The sequence below is a fragment of the Oryza brachyantha genome, chromosome 3 (assembly GCF_000231095.2).
Source record: "Oryza brachyantha chromosome 3, ObraRS2, whole genome shotgun sequence".
Taxonomy (NCBI): domain Eukaryota; kingdom Viridiplantae; phylum Streptophyta; class Magnoliopsida; order Poales; family Poaceae; genus Oryza; species Oryza brachyantha.
Genome location: NC_023165.2, coordinates 20816621 through 20843846, shown reverse-complemented (window position 1 = coordinate 20843846; position 27226 = coordinate 20816621). Strand labels below are relative to the sequence as shown.

General features: G+C 37.8%; 1 protein-coding gene across 1 annotated transcript; it reads left to right on the top strand.

Annotated features, from left to right (window-relative positions):
- The first annotated feature begins 8632 nt into the window (after positions 1 to 8632).
- LOC121053825 lies at positions 8633 to 12192 on the top strand. The gene is made up of 3 exons (XM_040521786.1): positions 8633 to 11148; positions 11237 to 11304; positions 11384 to 12192. Exons 1-3 carry the CDS (start codon positions 8633 to 8635, stop codon positions 12190 to 12192), a joined length of 3393 nt encoding a protein of 1130 aa, XP_040377720.1.
- Positions 12193 to 27226: the final 15034 nt, after the last annotated feature.

Genomic DNA, 27226 nt, shown 5'->3' with positions numbered 1-27226 from the left:
ATCCAATGCTGATTTTCCTTTTAAACTTACTTTAGAATAACCTATTAGAAATCGTTTTATTTCAACATGTTCTATAGGATTTTTCCTAAGACAGTTACTCTAAAATTTCAATGCTTTTCTTTTGTTTCGTTAGCTCCAGTGCCACATCAGTAATCAATTATGAGGGAGCTCGACTTAAGAGGTGGGGTCAGTCCTACTCATTAGAATAGTTTCTTTGGGTTAAGTAGGCTTAGAACCAAACTTGGGGTTCGGGTGAGGTATATGAAAAGATATGCCCATGTGACCTAGGGGCCTTATCACTTGGTGTAAAATCACGGTGCTTGTCAATAACCATAACAAATACCTCGTTACATTCTTCTTCCATATCTATAGATACACTATAGAGCGGTTTGGTTCGCTTTTAATTTGGTTAGGATTATTATTTTTGTTGCATTAAAATTTAGGTTTTGTTTTTAAGGACAACTCTTAATTAAGTCGATCTGTTTAAAAGAAAGAAAACAGTCTATGGGTCTATGTAAGCCTTAAACTATTATTTTCATTCTCTTTGCCTACTAAATTATACTACTAGATACTTTCTTATTCGGAAGGACAATCACAACTTAAGTTGAACAAGTGGGGTGCAGTGTGCAGTTATGTGACAACGGTTTAGAAATCAAACATGGAGTGCCTGCACACCGCTCGATCCCCTGCATCTCCTACGAAGAGATGGAAAATTGTTCATCCGACACTTGAGAAACTAGTAATATACCTTTAACACATTCTCTAATATATCATAGGATTAGATGACATGGTAGAGCAGAGAATTAAGAAGAGATATCTGGAGTCACTCCTTATAGAAGATAAGGGGCAGTATTTACACAAGCTCTATGAGAAAAAAAATGAGAGAGAAAGAGTGGTTCGGGTCGTCGGTGGCGTTTCTATATACTGCTAGCCGCGGTCATAGAACCCCGGGTAAAATTCTACTATTTAGTTGTTTTAGTTTATATTAATCATATTATTTATTAAAGATAAGAAAATTATATGTGTTATGGCATGTTTAAAGTACATATATAAAATTTTTATTTACAAATTATTTTTCTATCATGTTGTTTGGTTTTTTTTCCTCGAATCACCCAAACTATCACCCCCTAATGGATGCCTTAAATACAGTAACTGAAAAAAAAATAAACCCACTGTGATCAGTGACTGGAGTTGTATCATGATTGTGGAGCTGTATGTATAATTGTACATCGCGAACGTCGACTCAGCTAGTTAGACGCTGACGTGTCAGCACGTGGCTAACAAGCCTAGCTAAGGACATGTTCCTCTTTGTACAATTAAGGACAGTCCACGTGTTGGCTTTTGGCAGTTATATCTATTTTTCTAAAATCTTCATATCCCTACATTAATAATATAGACTGTCACTTGAAATTTTAAGAATAAAAATAATACTTAATCTAGAAAATGAGCTACTATGCAGAAGCTAGAAAGCCTACTTTTCTTGATTCTTATCAGCTGACTACTTATTAATTGCTTCTTAAAATATCCAACTTCTCTGAATAGAATCTTAGTGTTATACTCTCCTAGCTCTATCTATATTATGGAAAAATATATCTAGCTAGCACACACTATCAATCTCAGAAAAGAGAATCCAAGAAATATCATTAACAAACGTCTAAGTCCAAAAAATGCTATTGACGAGTGCGAGTTCTACAAAATCCTATCGTACAAATAGTTTTGTCTGAGAAATGTCATCGTTGTTAGGGTTCCATCTATCTCTGTCATTAAATTCACTGTTCATATTATTGCACTTAACGGAAAATACCGATGGAACCCTAATGGCGATGATATATTTTAGACAAATTCGTTTGTATGGTGACATTTTATAAAACTCACACTCGTTGATGTCATTTCTTAGAATTAAGTGTTTGTCAATGACATTTGTTAGATTTCTCAAAAAATAACTCCAAACATGTATTCCCTTTGACCTAAACTAAATCAATTCATAGAGTTCAAACTTTGTTATCCTAAGATAAATCAACTCTTACCCCCCTTACATACCTTCAATCTTAGAGTTCAAGCTTTGTATCCTTGCATATCCACTCACTAATACTATCTCTCACTACCACAAAATCCCTAATGAATACTGATTTTCTGACCAACACTAGATGTTTATAAAAATAAATTATTTTCACCTGAAATAACTCAATCTTCCTGCCTAGGGTGCGTCCACAAGGGAGGGGGATTCATTTACCCCTCAGATGCAATATACTGTCTCTCTGGCTCTAACACTAAACAAGGACAATATTTATGTCGTTGTTATTGATCAGACATCCAAATGTTGAGAAATCTTGAGATTTGATGTTATTATAACCAAACCTGTTCTATAAAAAAAACATGTGCGTGAAGAAGTAACTATAAACCCCAATAGAAAATGCCAACACAAATACACAACATATTACTACCTCCGTTTCATAGTATAAGATGTTTGAGTTTTTGGTTGTAACGTTTGGTAATTCGTCTTATTTAAAAATTTAGTACAAATATAAAAAGGATAAGTTGTAGTTAAGTTCTATTGATAATAAAGTAAAGCACAGACAAAATAAATGGTATTTCTATAATTTTTAAATAAAATAAATGGTCAAATATTAAAAAAAAGTCAAACATCTTATATTATGAAACGGAGAAAGTAGCTAACTTCCACAGCGTTTGGGAGAATCTTTGACACATGCAGCTATAGGTAGCTAGTCATTGCACATGTGTAATCGATCAGCCAGAATCTTCTGTATGTGCAATGCTTCCAAACCAACCATGCATCCAGCTGTCTGGACTCTGTTATAGATCGTCACATCGAATGTTTGGATACTAACTAGAAGTATTAAATATAGACTATTAATAAAACCCACCTCATACTCTTGGACTATTTCGCGAGACGAATCTATTGAGCCTAATTAGTCCATAATTAGCGAATGCGATGCTACATTAAATATTTGCTAATCGTGGATTAATTAGCCTTAAAAAGTTGTTAATGAAATAGCATTTATTTATGCAATTAGTTTTGTTATCGGTCTATATTTAATACTCCTAATTAACGTTCAAACATCCGATGTGACAAGGGAAAAAAATCCCTAGATCCAAACACCACCTTAATCTGTTCAGAGTGAATGGTTGATGCAATGCTGGCTAAGGTGGCACCAAGCAGACTTTAATTCATGCCAGTAGTGCAGTAACTGTAGCTATGTGACAAATGGCATGCGTATTTGTAAAATTTCTTTTATACATATATACGCTACCAAGTGAAGTTATTGTCTAATGTGTAAGGTGTGCAAATAACTTCATACATATTTCTATTCCCACTCAGCAGAAGCACAGACACCGTACGTTAAATGTCATATAAGTAATGTAATTATTATATACAGAGTATGTGTTTTTTACTGGATGATAGCAAAAATATGTATAGAGATATTTCTACACCTTAGACGTGAAGGAACTGACTCCGAGTAATAACCAGTAGTAATATATATAGGCTTACTCTATATACACACACCTGTGTACGTGTAGTATATTAGCATATATGCATCTCGAAGACGGATGGATGGATGAGCACTTTAGGGTTAGTGGGGTATCATATCCATGGTAGCTTTTGCGTCATGCCTGCATCCATATCTTGATAAGAACTTTCAGGTGATGGGACTATGTGGAGGACGAAGCTACCAGGCTGTCCATAGCTTTGGGATCTAATGCATGCATGGAAGGTGCGCAACAGCTAGGATCGATGCAGGTGCTCGATTTTTTTTTATTTCGTCCACATCTTAATATTTATCTTTAAAAATAAATTCATCCAAAACTGGTTTCGTAATATAATTAAGAGCCTTCTTAACACGCCCGTGGAACCTAAAATACAGTCACGCCAACAAATAATAGTATGATAGTGTTATATTGGCTCACTGGACAGGATGATTGTGGTCTAGAGATGTTAGATTTTTTTTTAAAAAAAAGTTTTAAAACAATTTATTTTCAAATAAATAATAAAATGTGCATTTAATAAAAAAAGTCTACGTCCTTAAGGACATCCCACAAATCAAATAAATAAATTTGTCCATACATATATAATAGCGACTAAAGTGTACCGGTAGTCTCTAGCTACTTACATAAATTATATCATTTAGGTTTCCAAACTTTTAAAAATATCTTATTTATGTTTTAAAAGTTTGGAATCCTAAACAACACATTATGACAAGTTTAGAAACCATCAATATACTTTACAGTAGAATTGTCATGTAATTTTCTAACGGAGGTAAAGGAGAGAAAAGAGTCCATACTGTTTGTTTTATAATACTCTCCTTGTTTTCTGTTTTCAAGTACTCGTCACAATTATTGTATTAATCTATGAAGAAAAATGTTAATACTAATAATTATAAAATAATCAGGTTATGACAAACAATTGTCGCATGGTTTGGTAACATAGCATATATCATATCGTAGCCTCAATGTGAAAAAAAGAGGCAATTAAGATTTAAAAACTAATAGTGTATTCAGTGCCAAGTACTCCTTCCACATAAAAATATATAAGATCGATGTAAGTGTTATTGGTACGGTCTCCAATAATATTGTTTCGCCATTACTTACTTTCATAATCTGCATAATTAACATTATATCAAAATAGTTTTAAATACAAATCAAAGATAACACAGTGTATCACTAAACATATGAACTGTTAATAATTAGTCAAATGTACGTCACGGATGTTAACTTTACAAAATAAAAAAATGGCATATATTTGTATGTAGACTTGTATAGAACCACACATTGGTGATGAGCCATTTGTGACGGATCAAATTATCATGTTTTTCTTAACCACATCTCTGACATTCAGAAAAAAAGGATCATTTGTGATATTCTATCTGGGATGACCTGTCATAGGTATGTTGTCATCTGTGACGTGTATGATAGACAATAAATAACTACCCATCCCAGAGTAACCTATATCTATAACGGGTGTGGGACAAAATGTGTCACATGTAATAAAGACACTAATGTGGTTCATTACTCTATACCTGTCAAATATCAATTACTACTTACTACTCTAACGGGCTCAGTCCCACAGCCACCATACTCTCCTCCCTTAACTTTCACCTTATCTTCCCTCCCAACCACTGTAAATCTGGATCAACCTTATCTTCTCTCTCACTCCTCTCACTTAGCCCTAGCTATTGACCACTTCATCCTATGCTCTCATCGTTGGTCGTTGCATCGTTTGCTAGCACCAATTGTCGGCTTGTTCATCGCGGCATTGGCCATCGCCTTCTTCCTTAGCACTAACTGTTGGCTCATCCGCCCAGCGCTGACCATTGCCTCCTCCCTCCCCAACGTAGATGATAAATTACTACGCATCCCAGAGAAACCTATATCTATAACGAGTGTGGTGACAAAATTTGTCACACGTAATAAAGACACTAATGTGGTTCATTATTCTATACCTGTCAAATATCAGTTACTACTTACTACTCTAACGGGCTCAGTTTTTAGAACCGTTACTGGTGACTACCATAGGTCCCATAGCCACCATACTCCCCTCCCTTATCTTTCACCTTATCTTCCCTCCCAACCACTATGAATCTGGATCAACCTTATCTTCTCTCTCACTCTTCTCACTTAGCCCTAGCCATTGAACACTTCCTCCTATGCTCTCATCGCTGGCCATTGTGTCGTTTGCTAGCGCTAATTGCCAGCTCGTTCATCCCAGCATTGACCATCGCCTTCTTCCTTACCACTGATTGTTGGCTCATCCGCCCAGCGCTGACCATTGCCTCCTCCCTCCCCAGCGTAGGCTCATCCACCCCTAGCACTAGACACCCCCTCCTCCCCTTGGTTCATGAGCAAATCCATCCACCCCAACCTTAGGGGCTGGCCTAGAGATGGCAACGGGGACACGCGACCCGAGACCCGATGGGTATTTACTCCATTAGGGTATGGATATGAGCTAAATATATTACCCGTGGGTAAGTAATTGGGCAAATACTTTCACCCGATGGGTACGCGGGTATGAAAACGTTCTTATGATCCCCATAACCATTTACCCATGGGTAATAAATACCCGCAAGTTTAAATGCATGTCATGACCTAATATCATATTAGCCTAGCCTAATTAACCAAAACCATAGGTATTTAAATCATCCATATATTTTTCACCACTCTATATAAATGTATGATATCCTAAGTATCTAGCATCTATGCATATATTATATGGAAATGTGATATTTAGATTGTTTTGAACTTTTGCGGGTATATGGGTAACCCGATGGGTAAGGTTTACCCAAGCGGGTATGGGTATGGGGAAATTTTCTTACCCGTGACGGGTATGGGTATTTTAATGATACGAAATTTTACTAGTAGGTATGGGATAGTAATACCCGATGAGTATTTACCCATTGCTATCCCTACGGTGGCGCTGGCCATCTCCTCCATCCCCAAGCAGCTACTACCACGACCTCTGCATCTAACCTCGACTTTGGATAGGCTCGGGGCGTCTCAGCCTACATGTAGGTGTGTATCAAGTGGCTCATCAAGGTGGCCAAAGAGCACTAGCTTGTCTCCAATATAGCTCCATTTTCGTTATATCTTATTTCTATGTTTGTGTGCTTAAAATTTGATTTCAGGTGCAAGTTATCTATGACAAGTTTTTTAACTGGGTATGAACTTTGGATGTGTTGACACTAGAGATCAATTGAAGTAGTGGCGGATGATTGATGCTAGAAGAACTGTGGTCTTTTGTACCTTGCTTTCACTAAAGGCGGTCATCGGTATAGGTTCTGGTCGTTTGGTTTTTAGTTCAGTGTAACTTTGGCTCTCCTGTCATCTTATCAAAAGAATCAGTATGAAATGTTTTGGGTTAATCACTGTGGATCTTTTCGCAGCAGGACATCATTTTTCACTTTTGGGGTGATTTTTTTATAGTTGTTATGGGTTCACAACTTCTAGTCGTTTGAGACAAGTCCGTGGACCATCACAGGTATCTTATACCAATAACAAACCTTCACCTGTCACAAATAAGGTTCAAACATCACTAACCACTTATATGTGATGAGTGATCTACCTATCACAAATGAGGGTGTATGCCCAACATTGATGACCTAGACGGCCAGCATAGTGGTGGAGAGTAGTATATACAAACGGAGGTAGCATTATATTTAGTGGGAGGTGCAGGAAAAAGAGCTTGATGTGTCATGATTACTTTCTAGTGATGGAAGTTCCACCCCCCCCCCATCTATTGACTTTTCCTTATGCTTATAAACCAAAATTTAAATTTTCAACCTTAAATTTAGAGTTGAATTTAAGATTTTTTCACCGTAATTTATTTTTCAACGTTGGCTTTTAGATCGCTGTGAACATGTATATAAAAGTTTTATTTGTAAATCATTTTTCATTCGAAATATGATGTTTGGCTTTTTCGTTGCAAAAGCCAAAAGATGATTTCCGAACCTTCCACCTCTCGGCTCATGAAGGCTTGCAAGAGCACATGTATGCATGCTCCGGTTAGTTAGAACATGAGAAAAAAAAACACGAACAAATTACACTAAATCAAGCTCACGTTTCTAATTCTTTACAGGCCACTTGACAAATCGATGTGACCACGTGGGTAGCTACACTACAAGAAATGGTGCTTTACATGACGGTTTAGTGGTGACTTTCTAAGAAATCATCACAGAATTATATTGTCTGTGACGGTTCATTTTAAGGGTGAAACATCTGTGACAAATAGTATAGTTTTCGTCATAGTTGGACGTCACAGATAGTTCTAGCAACTTAGCTGTAAATATGTGACGGACGACTTGGTTTGGTCACAGATGAAGCATCCAACATGGGGCTGATGTGGACGTCCATGTCGAATCTACTTGTCATGAAAAAATAATCCCCGGTAAAAAGAAAAGGTGGGACCCACCTGCCAGTCTTGTAGGTGCAGTGTGCAGTGAACAAGTGCAAAACTTTTATTTGCATTCCATAGAGTCAAACCTTGGACCTCTTGACTCTAGAGAGTGGAACTTACCACTACATCGTTACTATGTTTGTGAATATTGCCTATCTGTTATTTTATTTGTAATAATATTGCATTTAGATCCAGGAGGCATTTGACTTTCTGCAGCCCAGAACAAACTTTATCTGCATCGCCCGTCATTGTTCGTGCCGGATTCGATTTGCGGCGCTCGTGGCGGCGTAGGCAGTGGCTGGTAGGAGGCGCACAGCAGAGTTGTCCACATCGGCCGTTTGATTTACGCTGGCTGGCACCGTAGAAGGCCATGGCTTCGGTGTAGGCGCGCTGGCCGGCGGCGTAGGAGGCGGAGGCGCCATCGTGCTAGGTGATTGCGGCGGCGTTGGAGGCGGAGGCGACGTACGGGTGGCAACGGTTCAGGCCTAAGCAAGGGGACATTGAGGGGAGGCCGATTTGTGGACTGCACGGCTCCGGCAAGCTTCCCCTCCACGAGCTCCATTGCCACCCACCTAAGATCTCATCCTACAAGTAGCTGCAGCTCACACATCAACTGACTTCGATTGGTATGGATTTGATTCAGAATTTAATTGAGTGGTATAGTTTGTTAGTCGATGTAGTAGTTGTAACACATCTGAGATGTATTTTCTGCAATTTTTTATGTAGATGGATAGACGTTGGGTGCATGGTGTGCTCTTTACGCCTGAGTATATTTCTGGAGTCAAGTCTTTCATGAACTTCATTAGAGGGAGGTTTACTGAGACAGAACAAATTTTGTGCCCATGTAGTCGGTGTATGAACCATCAATATCTACACCAAAATGATGTGGAGAGGCACCTATTGCTCAATGGCATGTCCAGTACATATACAAGGTGGATAAATCATGGAGAGGCCACCGCTTTTCATGTTTTGGATGAACCAGTTCATGAGGATGAAAATGCTAATTCTGTGATATTTGAGGACACTAATGGCGACGGACTTGAAGGGATGTTAAGGGACCTCGTCAACAATGAACATGTAAATGATGATGGACATGAAGATGGAAACCCATCCAATGATGCTGCATCACAATTCAAACATCTGATTGAAGAGGCTAAGCGTGAGCTATATTCTGGTTGCACCAATTTTTCAAGGCTCACATTTGTAATCAAGATGCTCCATGTGAAGTCATACTACAGGATCACTAACTCAGCATTTTCGGGAATGTTGAAGATCTTGTCGGATGCTTTCCCAGAGTTCAACACTATTCCAAAATCATATGATGAAGCAAAGAAAATGCTTCGTGAATTAGGACTTGGTTATATATCAATTCATGTGTGCCCGAACAATTGTGTGCTATTTAGAAAGACATATGCAAAATTAGATAATTGTCCAATTTGTGATGCATCAAGATGGAAAGATCTTGAGAAGAAGAAGGTTCCTACAAAAGTATTACGGCATTTTCCATTGATCCCTAGGCTACAAAGGTTGTTTGTTTCCAAGAAATCATCTGAAGAAGTACAGTGGCATAAGTTGAAGAGGAAACACAATGAGAAGCAAATGACCCATCCTGCCGATGGAAAGGCATGGGAAGATTTTGACAAGTGCTGGCCTGATTTTGCTGAAGATGCACGAAACCTAAGACTTGGACTTGCCACAGATGGTTTCAATCCTTTTAGCAACATGAGTTCATCTTATAGCATGTGGCCTGTTTTTGTGATTCCATACAACTTACCACCATGGTTATGCATGCAAGAATCTAATTTCATGATGGCTTTGCTAATTCCTGGTCCTCATTCACCCGGGAAGGCCTTTGATGTTTTCATGCAGCCTCTTGTGGAAGATTTACTTGAGCTATGGTCTGGTGTGGACACTCTTGATGCTATGACAGAAAAAAGTTTTAAGCTTCGTGCTGCAGTGTTGTGGTGCATTCATGACTATCCAGCACTGAGTACTCTATCAGGGCGTACCACAAGTGGTTACTTTGCTTGTCTCCATTGTGATAAAAATCCTCTATCCTATGCCATAAGGGGCAAGCTATGTTATATTGGGCACTGTCGTTTTCTTCCGAGAGGTCATCGCTTGCGCAAAGCCAGTGATTTCAACTCTCTCCATGATAGTAATGCAAAGCCAGGTACTTTCACTAGCGAAGAGTTGCTAGAAGAATTAGAAAAGGTTAAAAATGTAAGAGTTGGACAAAAAAGGAAGCGTTCTGGGAATCGTGTGCCAATTTGGGGTAGAAGAGTTTGTTTGTGGGAGTTACCATATTGGTCATCTCTGAAGCTTAGACACAATCTTGATGTCATGCACATTGAAAAAAATGTGTGTGAAAGCCTGCTTGGTACCATTGTTGACATAAAAGGGAAGTCAAAAGACACAGTTAATGCAAGGTTAGATCTTGCTGATCTAAAAATTAGAAAGGAGTTGCAATTACATCGTACTGGAGATTCATATGACATGCCTAAAGCTCGCTACACGTTGTCCAAGTCAAAGAAGACTAAATTTCTTAATTTCCTGAAGGACGCCAAGTTTCCAGATGGGTATGCTTCAAATATACAAAGATGCTTAACTAGTGATGCAATCAAGTGGCAAGGCCTGAAAACTCATGACTGTCACATTTTGTTGCAAAGGATTATGCCTGCTGGGCTGAGGGGGTTGTTGGACGATGATATCTATCAAACAATTGCTGAGTTAGGCAAATTTTTCAGGGAATTGTGCAGCCAAAGACTGAACAAAGATTTGCTGGCCCGAATGAAGACAGAAATACCTGTCATATTGTGCAAGCTTGAGAAAATATTCCCCCCTGCTTTTTTTGATGTAATGGTTCACCTTGCTATCCATTTACCAGATGAGGCCATCCTTCGTGGACCTGTGCAATTTGGTTGGATGTATCCAATTGAACGGCGCTTGTATACTTTGAAGAGGTCTGTTAGGAACAAAGCACGTCCAGAAGGCTCAATTGCAGAGGCTTATGTTGCAGAAGAAGCCCTCACATTTTGTTCCAGGTACATGGAAGATATGGAGACAGAGTTTAATCGACTCCCAAGAAATGTTGGATTTTCAAATCAATCAGCCTATACTGTTGATGTTTTTGGGCATGGTGTTAATCTTATTGGTGCATGTGATCTTTACTACTCTGAGGAAATAGATCAGTTGGTTTGGTATGTTCTCCATAACTGTGATCAAGCCGAGGAATACATAAAGTAAATTTTGAAATGACTATCGACATATATTTCATTTGTTCCTTTTTATTTGTAGATGATGAACTTATTCAATTTTTTTGAGTTATAGAATGTTTCAAGATGAATTATCAGCATCAGGGGTGGCTGCTGTAGATCTTCATAGGAGGATTGCACAAGGTTTTGGGACTTGGTTCAGGAATTATGTTAGTCTCTTAATCTTACCACAGTTTTCTGTAATGTTGTTGTTAACTTTTAGGCGCTGAAACAATCCCTTTGCAGATGTGGAGGTTGAATGTATCAGAGGAGGTAAATGATGATTTATTTGCCTTAGCATGTGGCCCTGACATGAGAGTAAGATCATACTACACATGTGTTGTCAATGGTGTTAGGTACAACACCGTCGAGCGTGATAAAAACAAGAAGACCCAGAACTCTGGATTGACATGTAAAGGCGCACAGAAAAATGAGATAATTGATTTTTATGGTACATTGAAAGAGATTATTGAGTTACAGTATACCAGCAAGGATGATGGCACAAATCGATCAGTTGTGGTTTTTAGATGTGACTGGTACAAATTGGATGGTAAGCATACTGCAGTGAAGGATGATGGATTCTACAAAAGTATCAATATTAGCAGTTTGTGGTATAAAAAGGATTGCTTTATTCTGGCAACTCAAGCAACACAGGTTTTTTATTTGCCAGATAATAAGTACGGAACGAATTGGCGGGTTGTCCAAACGTTTAAGCATCGTCATTTGTACAATGTGACTGAAATAGATGAAGTTGTATCGACCGCTGCACCCTATCAAGAGCAGACATGTGCTGTGGATAATGGCAGAAGACCAGAAGTATCTGACATTGTACCTAACATACCTTTAAACCGAGATGATGAAGATGGCCATGTTGTTGAGGCTGCTGAGGTTGCACTGCTTACAAAGGAAAATCAATTAAATACTAATATTGAAGCTGAAGAAGGAGATGAGGAGGAGGATGACACACTCATGGAGTACTGGAGTGAAGAAGAAGAAATTGCCCCAGTTGAGGTAGATAGCGATGATGAGTAGTTTCTGTATTAGTGAACTGACCTGGTGTCATGTAATATTATGTAGTGTAATGAAGTTGTCTCTGTTCAGTTTCAGTACTAGTTCAGAACCATTTCTGTTTGGATTATGAGCGCACAATTTAATTTATATTTTTGGTTCAGCTTGCAGATATAACCATTTCAGTACTAGTTCAGTACTATTTTTGATTCATCTTGCAGATATAACCATTTTTGGAGCAGCCCAATTCAACTTGCACATATAACCATATCAGTTCACCTTTCACTTGTCATAGAGGTTCACATCATGCAACAATAGTACCAGATTTGCATAATTCATGCTTGCTTACAGAATAACATGTTACATCATACAAAACCTTACCCATACATGCCTGCATCTATAATACCTCCGACCAGTGTTGCTATCACTCCATGAGACCAGCTTCAATGATTTCAGGTAGCAGGAGCACATTACCGGTGGGTAATAGTCGAGAGGGTCACTGCGGCAAGGGATCGGAGGCCCTGAATCCCGGAATCCCGGAATTCAATATAAGTGATACTACTTTAGATGTACATGGATGGGGTATACTCACCTCAAAATCGCCATAAAAAGTAAGATAAGTCGGATCCAGTCAAATGATCTCGAATCATTGAGGATGAATATACACTAATGGATATCACCACAAAATCACGCTTGTATACCAGAACACACTTGAGTTTATTGATGTACGTATATAACCTTTGGGGATTAGTAGAGTTTGTTCGGTACTTACTATATGGTCAAACCAAAGTAAAATATGGTCTTTCTATGAATACATGAAAGAGCTGATCGATGTAGAGTATGTTCAAGGATTAGTAGACACTAGTGGACAGTCAACACAAAAAATCAAGCTTATATAAAACAGAACACACCAAACTTTAGGGATCACTAGAGTTTGTTAATTAATTTGGCAGTCATTAGTACGTAGTCAACACAAAGTACACATACATGAGCCCATCAATATATAATAACTTCAATGATTACTGGATACTACTCAACATGAAAATGACCTTACATAACACACTGGAGTCGATTGATCACTAGAGTTTGTTAATTAATTTGACAGTAATTACTATGCAGTCAACACTAAGCCAAATTTGGCCTTTCTAGCAATACATACATGAGCCCATTAATATATAGTAGCTTCAATGATTACCGGATACAAATTCGACATGAAAAATGACCTTACGTAACACAATGGAGTCAATTGATCACTAGATGTTGTTAATTTTACACTTATATTACTATATAGTCAACATCAAGTGAAAAGTGGTCATTATTTTTTTATATAGATGAGTGGGCTTATACAAGTACGCTGGAAATCAACTACAACTAATAATGAAATTAACCATCTCCTAAGCATTTTAATTAACTGATTCTAGCTTGTAAATTGTTAATATATAACCCAGCAGCCTTCACTCACTAGCCACGCAAGTTTTTTTTTTTGGAAAAGTCAGGCGGGCTTCTAAACAGTGAAGGCGCGCAGCCTAAAAATTTCGCCCGCGATTTGGCCCAGTAAAGTACCGTTATACCCCTGCTTGCTAAAAAATCACATCCTCTCACAAAGCAAACAATGAGGAGGTTTTGGTAATATTGAACCCTATATATCAGATCCCCACCTTCTCCCAGCCAACGCCGCCCCCAAATCCCCCAAACCTAACACCTCCATTTGCCATCCTGTAGCCACCGAAACCTCTACCGCCGCTCCGCCATCTCGAGCCATTTTGGCTGCAGCTGCAATAATGTCGCCACACAAGAGGGGGAAAAATCAAGCAAAGAAGCGACGGCCGGGAAACCAGTTTACAGGTGAAGTATCTCTCTAGCTTCATGTATTTTGGATGAACTCATGGTGGAATACTCGTTGCATGAATTGTGGGATACATCTCTGTCCACTAATCTTCTTATTTATTTTCTATCAATGTAGACAAGGCACTGCTTACTGCCTATGAAATTGAACGGATGAAAAACTGTCTCCGCAACAACTCTTACATGCGACAACTAGGACTACCTGTAGTAACAAACCTGTTCGCAAGCACATGTATTTCCTTAGAAAAAGAGAAGGACAAGAACCAAGAAGACTCTGGTTCTGAGTATAACTTACAGGATGAGCCTAACAGTGATAGCCATGTAAGTGATGCTAGCCTAGAGTCTGAGACACGTTCCTTGAAGGAGTTGGAGTCTACACTTGCAAGTTTAGCAGACAAGGTATTAGTAAGTCCATAGTCAGTTCCTAATAATTGTTTTGTTTGCTCTTTGCATTTAATGTTATATCTCCCTTCTTGACGATTTGATTGGTTTTTTGTAAACAAGTCTGGAAAAAGGGTTAACAAGACAGGTGTTCGGAAGGCGCAACCTCCCATGCAACTTGGAAGAATCACAAGGTCTAAGAAGAATTGTAAAACACGTATTAATGATGAGATTAATCTAGTTGAAACCTCCGTTCAGGCTATAGAGGAAGGTTGACACTCATATTCCTGTAACAAATTGCATTTAAATTCTAGTAGCATCATTCAATTTGTATTACTAACTCCATCATGCATTGTAGATGTTGAAGGCCAGTTGAACGAAAGAGATCAGCACATAGCTGATGCAAGCCATCAAAATGGCTGCCAGAATGAAGGGGATGACCACATACTGAATGAGCTGAACCATGAAGGACACAACCAAAATGGCACTGCCATGAATGAGGTCAATGAAAATGAACAAACTCAGCGTGGCATAGACTCTACAGGTCTGTTTTTGTAATCCTTGCACAATGTAAATCTTTCCATACCAAACGTAACACACTAGTGTACTGAAAGATATGTTTTATAGATGATCCATTTCATGAGGAGGATTGGATGAGGGGACCTAATATTGGTAGAAAACTTGATCAGATTACTCGCTCGAGGAAAGGCAAACTACCTTTGGTTTTTGAACCAGGGAAGAAAAGGCCAAACTTAGTGATGATTGCTGCAAAGTTTGCTACTGAGTGCAACATTGCAATTAGGAACCATGTTCCAATATTCCCACATTGGAAGGAATACAAGAAACCAGTTGCTACTGCTATTGTCAAGAGTTACATCGATAGAGTTTGTGTAAGTGTTTAAACTTCCCTCTTGGCACTGTTTATTTTCAACTGTTACATTGACTATTCAATAACGACTACCAATATTGTTAATTGTTACCAGTTAAAGTTTCAAACGGATGTAACATCACCCCCTGTGAAAAAAGCATGTGTGGCTATGATGAAGAAAGCTGTTCGCCAACAACGCTATAAGCTCAAGAAGAAGTATTTTGATGCTTGTCCACTCCATCTGGTGCCCAAAACATCTCCTGTGACCTCAATGAGTAGTGATCAATGGGATAAACTTGTCGATTACTGGAAAAGTGAGGAAAAAATGGTAAGTTCATGCCACTGACCAAAATCTCATGTTCATCTCATATGTTCCTACTATTATAACTTTGCTGGTGCAGGTGATTTCAGAGAAGAACAAAACCAATAGGAGCAAGGTGCAGTTTCACCAGACAACTGGTTCTCGCAGCTATGAAATGCACATAGTAAATTTGGTGAGTACAAGTCACTGGCACTTGCATTAGTACATACTAATTGATTAGCCGCACCGGTTGTATCCCATGTCAGATAGTTTCTTTACTGGTTGCTATGTGTGTTCCAAATAAATACATCCACCAGCAGTCCTTTAATTAAATTGTCCTTGTTTTCAATTCATTTTTAGGCAAACAAGTACCAAAATGAACCACCAAATGCACTGGATTTATTTAAAGAGCTCCACTACAGCAAAACGAAAGGGTTCACTCCTATAGTTCAATCGATTATTGTAAGTAAAGTTAAGATTAGTTCACAATCAAATTATACATTAGGTTCATATATCTCATGATCATTGAGCTATCTGTCTCATCTACTGCTAGGCTCAAGTGGAGGACAAGATACATGCTCCTCTAGATGATGGTGAGGAATCAAAGGATGTGACTGATGCTGTCTTTGAGGTTCTTGGTCAAAAAAATAAGAAGAACGGATTTCTGGCAAATGTGGGGATGAAAACCTTTCTTCGTGCTGACAATGCTGAAAGTCAGCGTGAGCTGCAAGCTGAACTAGTGGCGGAGCAGCAAACATCCAATGATCTTAGGGAGCTTGTGAAGACTCAACAACAGCAGATGGATGAGATGATGAAGAAGTTCCAGGAATCTGAAACAGCAAGGGCTAGGCAGGACGAGGAGTTGAAGAATAAGCAAGCTGAGACAGATGCACTAATTAAGGGTTTGATGTCCATGATTCCAGCAAGTCTACCAACAAGGTAAGGTAGTACTAGGGTTACCAACTGCAACACCAATGCTAGTGAATGTCTTTTGATGATGGATGTATTTTGGCAACTGGTGCTTTTGAGTTACTTGACTTTGAATGTTTGTAGAGTGATCTGTGAACTAATGTCGACCTATGAACGATGCATTGCATGGTGTATGAACTGTTGGTGGCTATATGATCTCTGAACTACAGCATTTCAATGTATCTGTGATGATTTGCATGATATGTAATGGCAATGAGACCTCTCTCCACATATATATATATATATATATATATATATATATATATATATATATATATATATATATATATATATATATATATATAAGTGATGCTATATTTCAAAGTATCTATGATGATCTGTGTCGATCTGAATTTATTGTAAATTTAAATTTAAATTTAAATATTTCTCGCATAAAATTTCAATTTAAATGTGTGATGATTTGGTCTATAATGGACCAATTCTTCTTTACACCTGGGCTAGCCCAGTAGTATGAGCCTAACCAGAACTAAAAGAACTACAGAAAACATGGGCCTATTGGGAAAAACAAGAAGATCAAATGGGCCTCCTCCCTAATGAGCCAGCGTAGGCCTACTCATGATGTGGCACGAGCTGAGGTGGCAAAAGTTGACATAGCGGTAGCAGCCATGTCAAATCCAACATCACCAAATGATGTGGCAAAAGCTAACATGTAACAAATTCATGACGTTTCAGTTCATCACAATAGTTTTTTCCTATTGTTGCTGACCATGTATTCCATGACGAAAAAAATGGCAATCGGTGACGGCATTGGTCAGTCCACCAAATGTATGACGCGAGATACATGACAAATTTCTTCATCATCATGGTAAGTTAATTGTGACGCATTTTCGAGTGTTTATGACTAAAGTAATCTATCGTGTAAAGCATCATTCCTTGTAGTGCTAGAGGATAGCTCAGAGACTTGGCTCGTTTCAAAAAACGAACTCCATTGGAAGAAAGGATCGGGCTGGGCCCATTTGGGTTTTGGAGCCAAGCCAATCGATCCATATATACAAACCTGAGCATTTTGGTGCACTCTGACACTTTCCACTGCAAGAACATGACAGCATGGTAATGATCCTGTGTCTCGCTACATCACTTGCTTTTGTATACACGTTACCTAGCCCCACAAATTCAAAATGGGGAAAATTAACCATCTGACACTCTTACAAGTCCAATTAATCTTATGTGTCTATGAAAGTCCAATTAATCTTATGTGTCTATGACATGTGGGTCCGGACACACATGTCATATATACATGGGAGTGTCAAAAAAAGTTAAGACTACTCATAAGAGTGGCAAATAGTTAAATGCTGGGTGGTTTTACAAGAAATTTTACTCCACATGTTCATGTTTACATGTCACATTAGACCATTTTAGCTATTCACATATACTACTAAATTCGTCTCGACATAAGTATATTTATAACACATGTGAGACAACTTAATTGAGAATAAAGATGACTTAAATGCCTTTTATTATATAAGAAGATACGGTGAGAGTGCAAGATAGTTGGGGGCAAAATAGTGATAAATCTACAGATGAGAGGTGATTGATGTGATAATTAGTACTCCCTCTCTCTCATATTATATGGGATTTTAACTTTCTATTTGTAACGTTTGACCACTCGTTTTATTCAAAAAAATTGAAAATATTATTTATCTCTTAATATTCACATTTGATTTTAATGCTATTTATCTCTTAATATGTCTGATGTGTTGTGTATAAATCATGATATGGTTTTATTTTTTTTATTTACTTACTGGACACATAATTTTTTTTCGTACGTGACAATTTATTTAGTTATATAGTTATTGTTCTGGTCATTGTATAATAAATGTCCTTATCGGATTACCTAAATTTGTGTTCAACTGTCAAAACTGTCAAGACAACATGAATGATGGGAATAAATTATACCATGGTTCAGATAAAAGGCCGTCTTTCTTTAAGTATAGAGCTATTACCTCGTATCATAATAACCTTATTTTTCGTTTTTCCGTATCCAATGTTTGACTATTCGTCTTATTTGAAAAATTTGTGTAAAAAACTAGTCACGTATAAAATACTATTCATATTTTATCATCTAGTAATAATAAAAATATTAATTAAAAAAAATTTCAAATAAGACGAATGGTCAAACGTTGGACACGAAAAAATAAAAAATAAGATTATTATGGGACGGAGGTAGTAATTAAGGTGGTTATGCTATTACCCAATGATATTTCTTGAGTAGTTAAAGGGTTACACTAATAGACTTACTAGGAATTAACAAAGTTTCATAATCATAATTACTATAGTATACAAGACACTTTAATTATTAACATGTTTTTGCTTAATTACCTACATTTTTTCAAAAACTAAAACAAGTAGTCGAAGATTAGAAATAAGACAATATAATATACCGAACCAGATAAAGAAAAATAACATTGTTACTTGGAATTTGGATGATGTGGGTACAGACGGATGGGTTGCAGGGAAGCTAGAGTGGACTGTAGATGCTTCCTTGATCTGTCATGTCACCATGGATGGTACTACTATAGAGTGGACTGTAGATATACATTGACGTCTCCACTGTACTCTTGTCGCCAAGATTTTCACGGTGATCGATGGTGACGATGATCATCAGATGCCCCCTGGGCCCGACGCAAACAGAACCGCCCGGCCTTGCCGGCCCGGTTTAGTTATCCAAAACATCCCATCGAATTTTTAACACCTAAATAAATCATTAAATATATCTGAACATTAAAACTAATTATACACAGTTACGAAGAAAATCATAAGACGAATTTTTTGAGCCTAATTAGTACATGATTAGCTATAAGTACTATAGTAATCAACATTTGCTAATGACGGATTAATTGGACTCAAAAAATTTGTCTCCAGTTTCCAAGCGGAATCTAAAATTTGTTTTATAATTATACTACGTTTAATATTTCAAATGTGTGACGATAGATATCGATGTGACATGTTCCCCAAAATTTTCAGTGAGGCCTAGTTAGCTACTAGCTCTATTGCTCCATTGAATCTGCGTTATTCCACTTTCACCCCTGTTTAGTTGGTAAAATAAAAAAAATTATGCATATCGGACTTTTGACCCGTATGGGGTTTTCGGGCACCAACGAAAAAACGGATTTCACAGCTCGTCTAGAAACCTCGAGACGAATCTTTTGAGTCAAATTAATCTGTCGTTAGTACATATGATTTACTGTACCACTTATGTCTAATTATAGGCTAATTAGGCTTAAAAGATTCGTCTCACGATTTTTGCCTTAACTGTGAAGTTAGTTTTTATCTATGTTTAATGTTTTATTTAGATGTCTAAAGATTTGATGTTATGGTGGGAAAAGAAAATTAGAAACTAAACAGGGCTTTAATTAATTTGGCACACCAAGCAGCTGGCGGTACCGTGCACGCATCCCTGCCGACATGATCATCAACAGTGCCGTATATACGATTGCTGTCTATATTATCTTGAGTTAATTAGACTCATGTATTTGCTAGTTTTGAAATATGTTATTACTATTCGACTAATTATCAAGATGTCATTATAATTTTAGAGTTATTTCAAATATGCCTTTGCACAACCAATAGGGCAGTGAATAGCAAAGAGGCAATATGGTCAATTTTTTTAAAAAAAATACACTGGAAGGGTATCGAGTGGCATATTTTGAATAGCTCTAAAATTATAATGGCATCCTTACAATTAGTCGAATAATAATGACATATTTCAAAACTAGTAAATTTATAATGACTGGAGCTAATTAACCCTATTATCTTTATCCTTTAACTTGGTAATCTACTCGTGCGTTGCAATGATTCTGACTCTTCGATTAAAGATGCATACTGGGGACAAAAATGAATCGAATACAATCAAAACTAGCTTTATTATATTCATTTTCATATTATTTTTCCAAATCGAAATAGGGAACCAGGAGACGAAAACGGAATCGAATATTTTACCTGTTTTGCGTAGGCGTCGTTGCTTCACCGATGACTGCCTCTTCTAGCTACTTTAGCTTTGAGCTTAAGTATAGATGCTAGATGCATCATTGGTCTTGGTGTCGAGGCCATGCGGTATTTTTAGGACTACTAAAGTAAGAGAGAATGAAAGAGAGAAGATAATTAGAAAAGCAGTGTGGTTGGTCACTACACATGTGTCACGCTGGATTTTTTTTTTCCTTCATGACTAACATGTGGGTCCTATATTCTTTTCACTTTCCCTTGTAAATTTTCTATGTAACTGCTATGTCACACATGAAAATATCTGTCAACATGCCATACGAAGAAACTATAAGGCCACATAAACGCCACGTAGACAAAACCACTGTCAAAATCATTAAGGGAAGCAAAATAAGTCAGATTGAATAGTCAACAAGTCATCTATATTCGACCGGAGGACCAACAAGTAATCACCGCAGGTCTGGTTCTTCAAAGAATGGGTTGGTAAACGGACCGACAAACCAAGCAACCACTTTAGATTAGGTTAGACCATCTCCAATAAAAAACTAAAAATTAAGTCCCAAAATTCATGTATTGAAGCTCTCGTAAAATTTAATGGGCCTAAAAATTACCCACTGCTCTAATAGAGACCAAAAATTGGATCCTAATAGTTGGTTGGTGGCCACATAATCAAGGTGGGACTAGGTTGTTGGATCGTTCTCATCCTTCTCCCCTTTTGTACGAACAACAACAACGCCTGCCACTGCTTCATCATCATATTGTTGCTTGAATTATTGTCATAATAAATTCAATCTTGTATTTTGTAGAAAACATAAACCAAGATGATACCATAGTCATGTCATTAATCAAGTAATATCCTGCAATAGAGTGAGCAGACAAGGCGAGGTCGGTGGAGATGGAGGAAAATATGGCGTGGCCAAAATAAATAGCGCGACGGACACCACCATCACGTGGTAGGTACGGAATTCTATCCTGTATTGTGCGATTGGGAACATGTATTGCTTCCCCAAATTTCATTCACTTTTGGGCTAGGATTGAGAGTGGGAATATTTTAGGAATGAGATTGCGTATCTATTGAAAGTTTGTTTTAAGGTAAACCTAAGCCAAAATCAGGAACTTTGGTGCACTGTCGGAGATGCTTTACCTAGGCCCAATCTGCCATTATTCTAAGGAAAACTTAAATATGAAAAATGTGTGAGGATGAGGGATCATCAAACCAGATAGTTCAGTTGGACGCTCCTTAAACATGACCGTCAACCCTAAATAATAATAAAGATTTTAGGTTCTTGGCCGGCGGTTGAACTGCTGGGACGGTTCAAGCCCAGGCCCGGACCTTTTTTTTTTCCTTTTTGTGTTGGGCCATAGTGTTCGCACATATTGGGTCACCACCACCACTCTCAGCGATTCATCCTCCCGTGGGCTCCGTGGGCCCACTTTCAAATATGGGCCGGCATTTCCAGCCCGCGGGGTGAAGACGAGCCCAGGAGGGCCTGCCTGAGCCCAGCCCGTCAGCCCCCTGCACTCAAGATTAGTAGTCGTCGTGTGGTTTGATGTTTCCTATATTAATTAATTAGTCTATATATAATTATATAACATATTTATTAATCCATATAATATAAAATGGAGTGCATAATAAATAGCAAGTGGTGGGTTGGTAGCGGATTAGTGTCTGAAGTAGCGGATTGCGGAAGCTAAGTTCCAACAACGGAAACTAAAAATTAATCATAAAGTTATATTCAAATACTAACATCAAGTTTCGGCTAAAATTTAATAGTTTAGACTACTTAATTAATAATGCATTTTATAACATACATGCACATTATATACTCCTTCCATACATAAATGTTTGACGTCGTTGACTTTTTTATATATGTTTGACTGTTCGTCTTATTCAAAAAATTTACATAATTATTAATTATTTTTATACCATTTCGTGTATTGTTAAATATATTTTTATGCATATATATAGCTTTACATATATGACAAATTTTTTAAATAAAACAAATAATAAACACGTATAAAAAAGTCAACAGCGTCAAACATTTAGGAACGGAGGTAGTATATAATAAGTAGAATGCAATTTGCAAAATTAATATACTAAGCCATACACAAGCCCAAAAAATAAAATGGGCCTCATCTCTAGTACCTCTGCAAGCTTTTTTTTTTTCGCTTTTTCCTTATGGCCCATTCACTATTGACTGGTCCTCTTGCTAGTGTGCGTGACTGCAAGCTCCATATCCCTAAGGCTAACAGTCCTTCCTAATTTAAACTTTTCCATTGACAGACATGAGAACTTTTTTGACCGTAATTAAGATTTTATTAGTTGATTCCCTCTATTTAATAATCAAAAAGCTCATTTCCCCCCTCCGTGGAATAGTTATCAGTAATTTACCAAAAAAAAAGCGATTTTTGTAAGAACATGAGCACTAAAGCTAGAATACTTTTCAGCTCCCACAGAAATTATGGCAATTGATGGTACAGAAGAAAATAAAAAGGAAAACAACAGATTATTCTAGGTTCCGTTAAAAATCATGTGGAACAAGGTGCCTTTCCCAACCTTTTTTTTTTCGCTTGTGGCTTCTGCTTCTTGTGCTTGTCCTAATCTTGAGAAAATGGGCACACTGTGTAGAAAAAGACTTAAAAACAAGTTGACTACTAGACTATTTTTCCTGGCCTCACAAGCTGCAGCTGCTACAAGCTTAGCTTCATGATGCAGCTCGGCTTTATTGTTTCTTTTTCATTAATTATTAAGCATTAGTTTTGGCCGCACATATTACCTCTGGTTGTCAATTCACTCAGGCAACTTGAATCAATAATTGGTATGGATAAATTGATATTAAACCCATTATGAAACCGGATATTATATGTTCCTTTATTACCGAAACTGGTCAAAATACCCCTACGATGGCCAAAAAAAAGAGAGAGAGTTTTAATGGTGGTTTTATAATTTTAAATCTTAATGGTATATCCTTTTACCTGTATGGCAATTAATTAGTAGAGATGTAAAAAGTAGCTAAATGGAAATAAAAATATATTATTTGGGGGTATCAAAATCACACAAAACACTATTAAAATCAGGTTATGTACACGGAAGGGATGATCTCTATTTTCCCAAATGATATATATAGTTGAGGGGTGTAATATATATATTAACTTATTCCTAATCAATAATTCAATATACACATCAATACAATTCTTGCTTCTGTTCCATCTTGATCTATCCTTTTAAGAGTATATATCATCTAGCACAAAGTAATTAAGCCAGCTTAAACTAATAATGATGAATCAAATTCAAATTCCAAACTGATATGGTTTACATATCCAAAATCTCATCATTCCTTGATTACATTGGTAACACAAACATACATGTGTGGCATGCTCAGTTCGCTAGTAATCTTATCATCAATAGAACAGGCACCGTCATCTTAAAGCATAGTCTTAAGTTATTATTATCATTTTGCCACTGTCAACCACTCTCTAACCCTTAATTACCACTAGCTAAAGCTGCCGTTCGCTCATGGAATTAAGCCTTTGCCATGTATACCCCACTTATTGTGAGCTCAGCTCCACGGCGACAGAAGCACGCTTGTATAGTGGGCATGCAAAGTAGGTTGAATTATGACGAGCTTGGATGCGATTTGACAGTAGGAGATCTCCTGGCATCATTCTCTCTTTTGGCATTTTAATAGGAATGTTTTCATCTTCATGCTTTCGAAAGTGTCACGCAGTAAATACGAAATTGCTATACACATAGAAAAAAAAACGTATGATTCGACCGCGACGTTCATCGTATGTGACATCGCTCGTTTTGGGCCATGGTGTAGACTTCTAAGTGCCTTGCCTCATGTCCTCATGTTTTATTATTCGAGTCGTACGCATTATTCGGACGTATAGTGGTGTTTCAAGAAATAGAACATTTAATTAATGATTAAGCTAGGGCACGTCGTCCAAAGAAATGACGACGACGACATCAATATAATGCACGTTGCAGGATCCCTACCTGATCGATCTCTCCACCTCTTTACTTCATTTTTTAAAAAAAAAGTTAATTGGATAAGAATTAAACCAAAATCATTTAATTGATGTGCCTTCCTTCGTACTCATATCAGCACAACCTTATAGCCTATTTTGCACTGCTCAACAAGCTCTACGTATCCACTGTGTCCGATTGTATATTCAAGACTTGGTTTGAAAGTTGAATTTTCACTCAACTCATTGAATATGTACTGAAAATACACTTATTTGAGGGTCAGCGTATTACACCTGGGTCTGCTAATTGGTTGGATGGAAATGGGTTAAATGGGTTGGTTTTAATTTGGATTGTGTTTGGTTGGATGCAAATGGATTGTAACTTCAAATGGTCTGAATTGGATTGGGTTAAAGAGACAAATGGATTGGTATGGACTGTATTTGGTTAGGTTATTTTAGGTTCTAAATGGATTTAACACGTGGAGGGTAAATGGATCCTTTAATTGGATAGCTAATGGATAAGATAATAGACATACGTGGGGTCCACATGTAGAAATCGACCAAAATTTGCACAAAGTTGCTCTTATACATAACAGATCATCCCACTAAATTTCAGTCAAATTTGATAAACTTTTATAGTGTAAACGCGAGTTTTAAAATTTTAGGTCCAAGTTTATACATATGAAATGGTGCATCTATTTTGTAAGAGTGGGTTGAATCCATTTTAACCAAATGGGTTAGTGCGGGTTGGGCTAAAATCAAACTTGGATTAGTTTGGATTGGATCCCAATGAAGAATAATTGGTGCAGGTTGGTTTGGTAGACTAATTAGCAAAGAAATGAATTGGAGCGGATTTGGATTGGATTACAATCCACTGGCAGGATTAATTACACCACAGCCGGTGGGCTCCGAGGCCGTGCCATCGAGAGGCAGGAGGTGGTGGTGCCTATGAGGATGGCCGCTTGTACCCGCAAGGTAGGCTGTTGCCATCAATACCCATGAGCCTAGCCGTTGTTGCTTGGCAAGTGGTGAGAACGTGAAACAGAAGAGAAGAAACGAGGCTGGTCTCATCATACTTTACTTTTGAATTGAGATTTGGAGAGTGGGAGGCCAGGAAGAGATGGTGAGAATGACGAAGAGATCACGAAATAAAAGGCTCAGATTGTATTTTGACCCACAATGTTGGATACCACTATCCGTGTTGTGAGTTTAGAAGAACATATATTGATGGATGGTTTATCAATGTTGACCATTGGTAATACCCAACACTGATGCTATCAGTATTGATTCCTATTTACAACCAGCATTAATATCCCTTTGTTAGTGCACTAGGACTCGATGGATTGGAGATGTCCCATCAGTGTTGGGTTTCAACACTAATGTTCCAATCGAAATGAGGTGGTTAGTGGTACGTAGTGAAGATTGTTGTTGTGTGTGTACACGTCATATCAGTATGACATATAAACAAACCGACATAGCTTGTCATATGTTAGCTATCTTAGACTGATTCATATAATCAACTATTTGATTGTACAGTTCATCTTTGCGAAGTTCTTTGATATTGGAAGTCCCTTGATGAAAATTGTTTAGGGCTGTCCAAGTCTCATTCGCAGTTTCAAGATGAGAAACACGATCAAAATCAGAACGAGATATTCCATTAAGTAAAATATTACGAGCTTTGCAATTATTTTCAAATTGAGTTTTTCGAGCAGCAGTATTAATCTGATTAGGAATTTCATAGGGATTTTCAACTTTTAACCAAATATCATAATCCTCAGCCATAATATAAGATTTCATCTTTTTGCACCAATAGGGAAAATCAGTACCATCAAACACATGGGGCTTAGTTGAAAATTTATTAGCCATAGCAACTGAAGATCAAATAAAAATCAAAAAAGATGCCAACGAGGCTCTGATACCACTTGTAGGATCGAAACAGAGTTAAATAGACCTACCAGAGGGGGGGTGAATGGTAGAAAAAACCAAAACCCAAAAATCTTTCGCGGAATAAAAGATTACCTCTGGTTAGCCGCTCCTGCGATTATCTCTGGTAACGCCGTCCTATGCCGCCAATCTGATTACGCCGCTCCTGAGATTAACTTGATCGCGCCGCTCCTGTGCCGTAGATTAGATCGTCGAGATCCACAGAAATACCGGTAGATGAAAGCAGAATATGTAGATTGAATGTCTAAACTTTATTACTTTCACTGGTATTTACAAAGTGCATCAACAGCACTCCTATAAAAATTGTCGATCTATAACCAACAACTAAATATCACAAAAAGCACACCGAGGGCATACCCCTTGGTACCTATTTATATCAACAAAATCTATCTCTGACTAGGAATCAGACTCCTTATCCTAGTAGAACTCATCTCTAAAATTATCTCTAATTAGAATCCAAAACCAAACCTCGGTGCTACAGTACCCGCGTGCTACAGTACCCGAACATGAACAGTGCACGGTCGCTACAGTAGTCCGACTCTGCTATGCTACAGTAATCCAGGTTCGCTACATTAACCCGCACGGCTACAGTAACCCGCATGGCTACAGGACCCGACCAACTCCTTTTCGCTTTTTCTCATCCGATCTTGATCCGATTTAATTCGCGATTTTTCCGATGCTTACACATGCAACATGTGAAGCCCGTTACGACTCCATACCACACAGTGTTCCTCCACCATGTGCCATCTCGTATTCAACACTGTTACCCGGTATCCTTGATCGTCCGGACCTCAGCTCCTCCCTGAGCTTAGTCACGATCC

What these genes read in the sequence shown, in the direction of transcription:
- LOC121053825 (XM_040521786.1), top strand. Translation starts at nt 8,633, where the DNA reads ATGGATAGACGTTGGGTGCATGGTGTGCTCTTTACGCCTGAGTATATT. An exon ending in CAAGCCGAGGAATACATAAA is followed by an intron (nt 11,149 to 11,236) that starts GTAAATTTTGAA and finishes TTTGAGTTATAG; the next exon opens with AATGTTTCAAGATGAATTAT. An exon ending in TCATAGGAGGATTGCACAAG is followed by an intron (nt 11,305 to 11,383) that starts GTTTTGGGACTT and finishes GTTAACTTTTAG; the next exon opens with GCGCTGAAACAATCCCTTTG.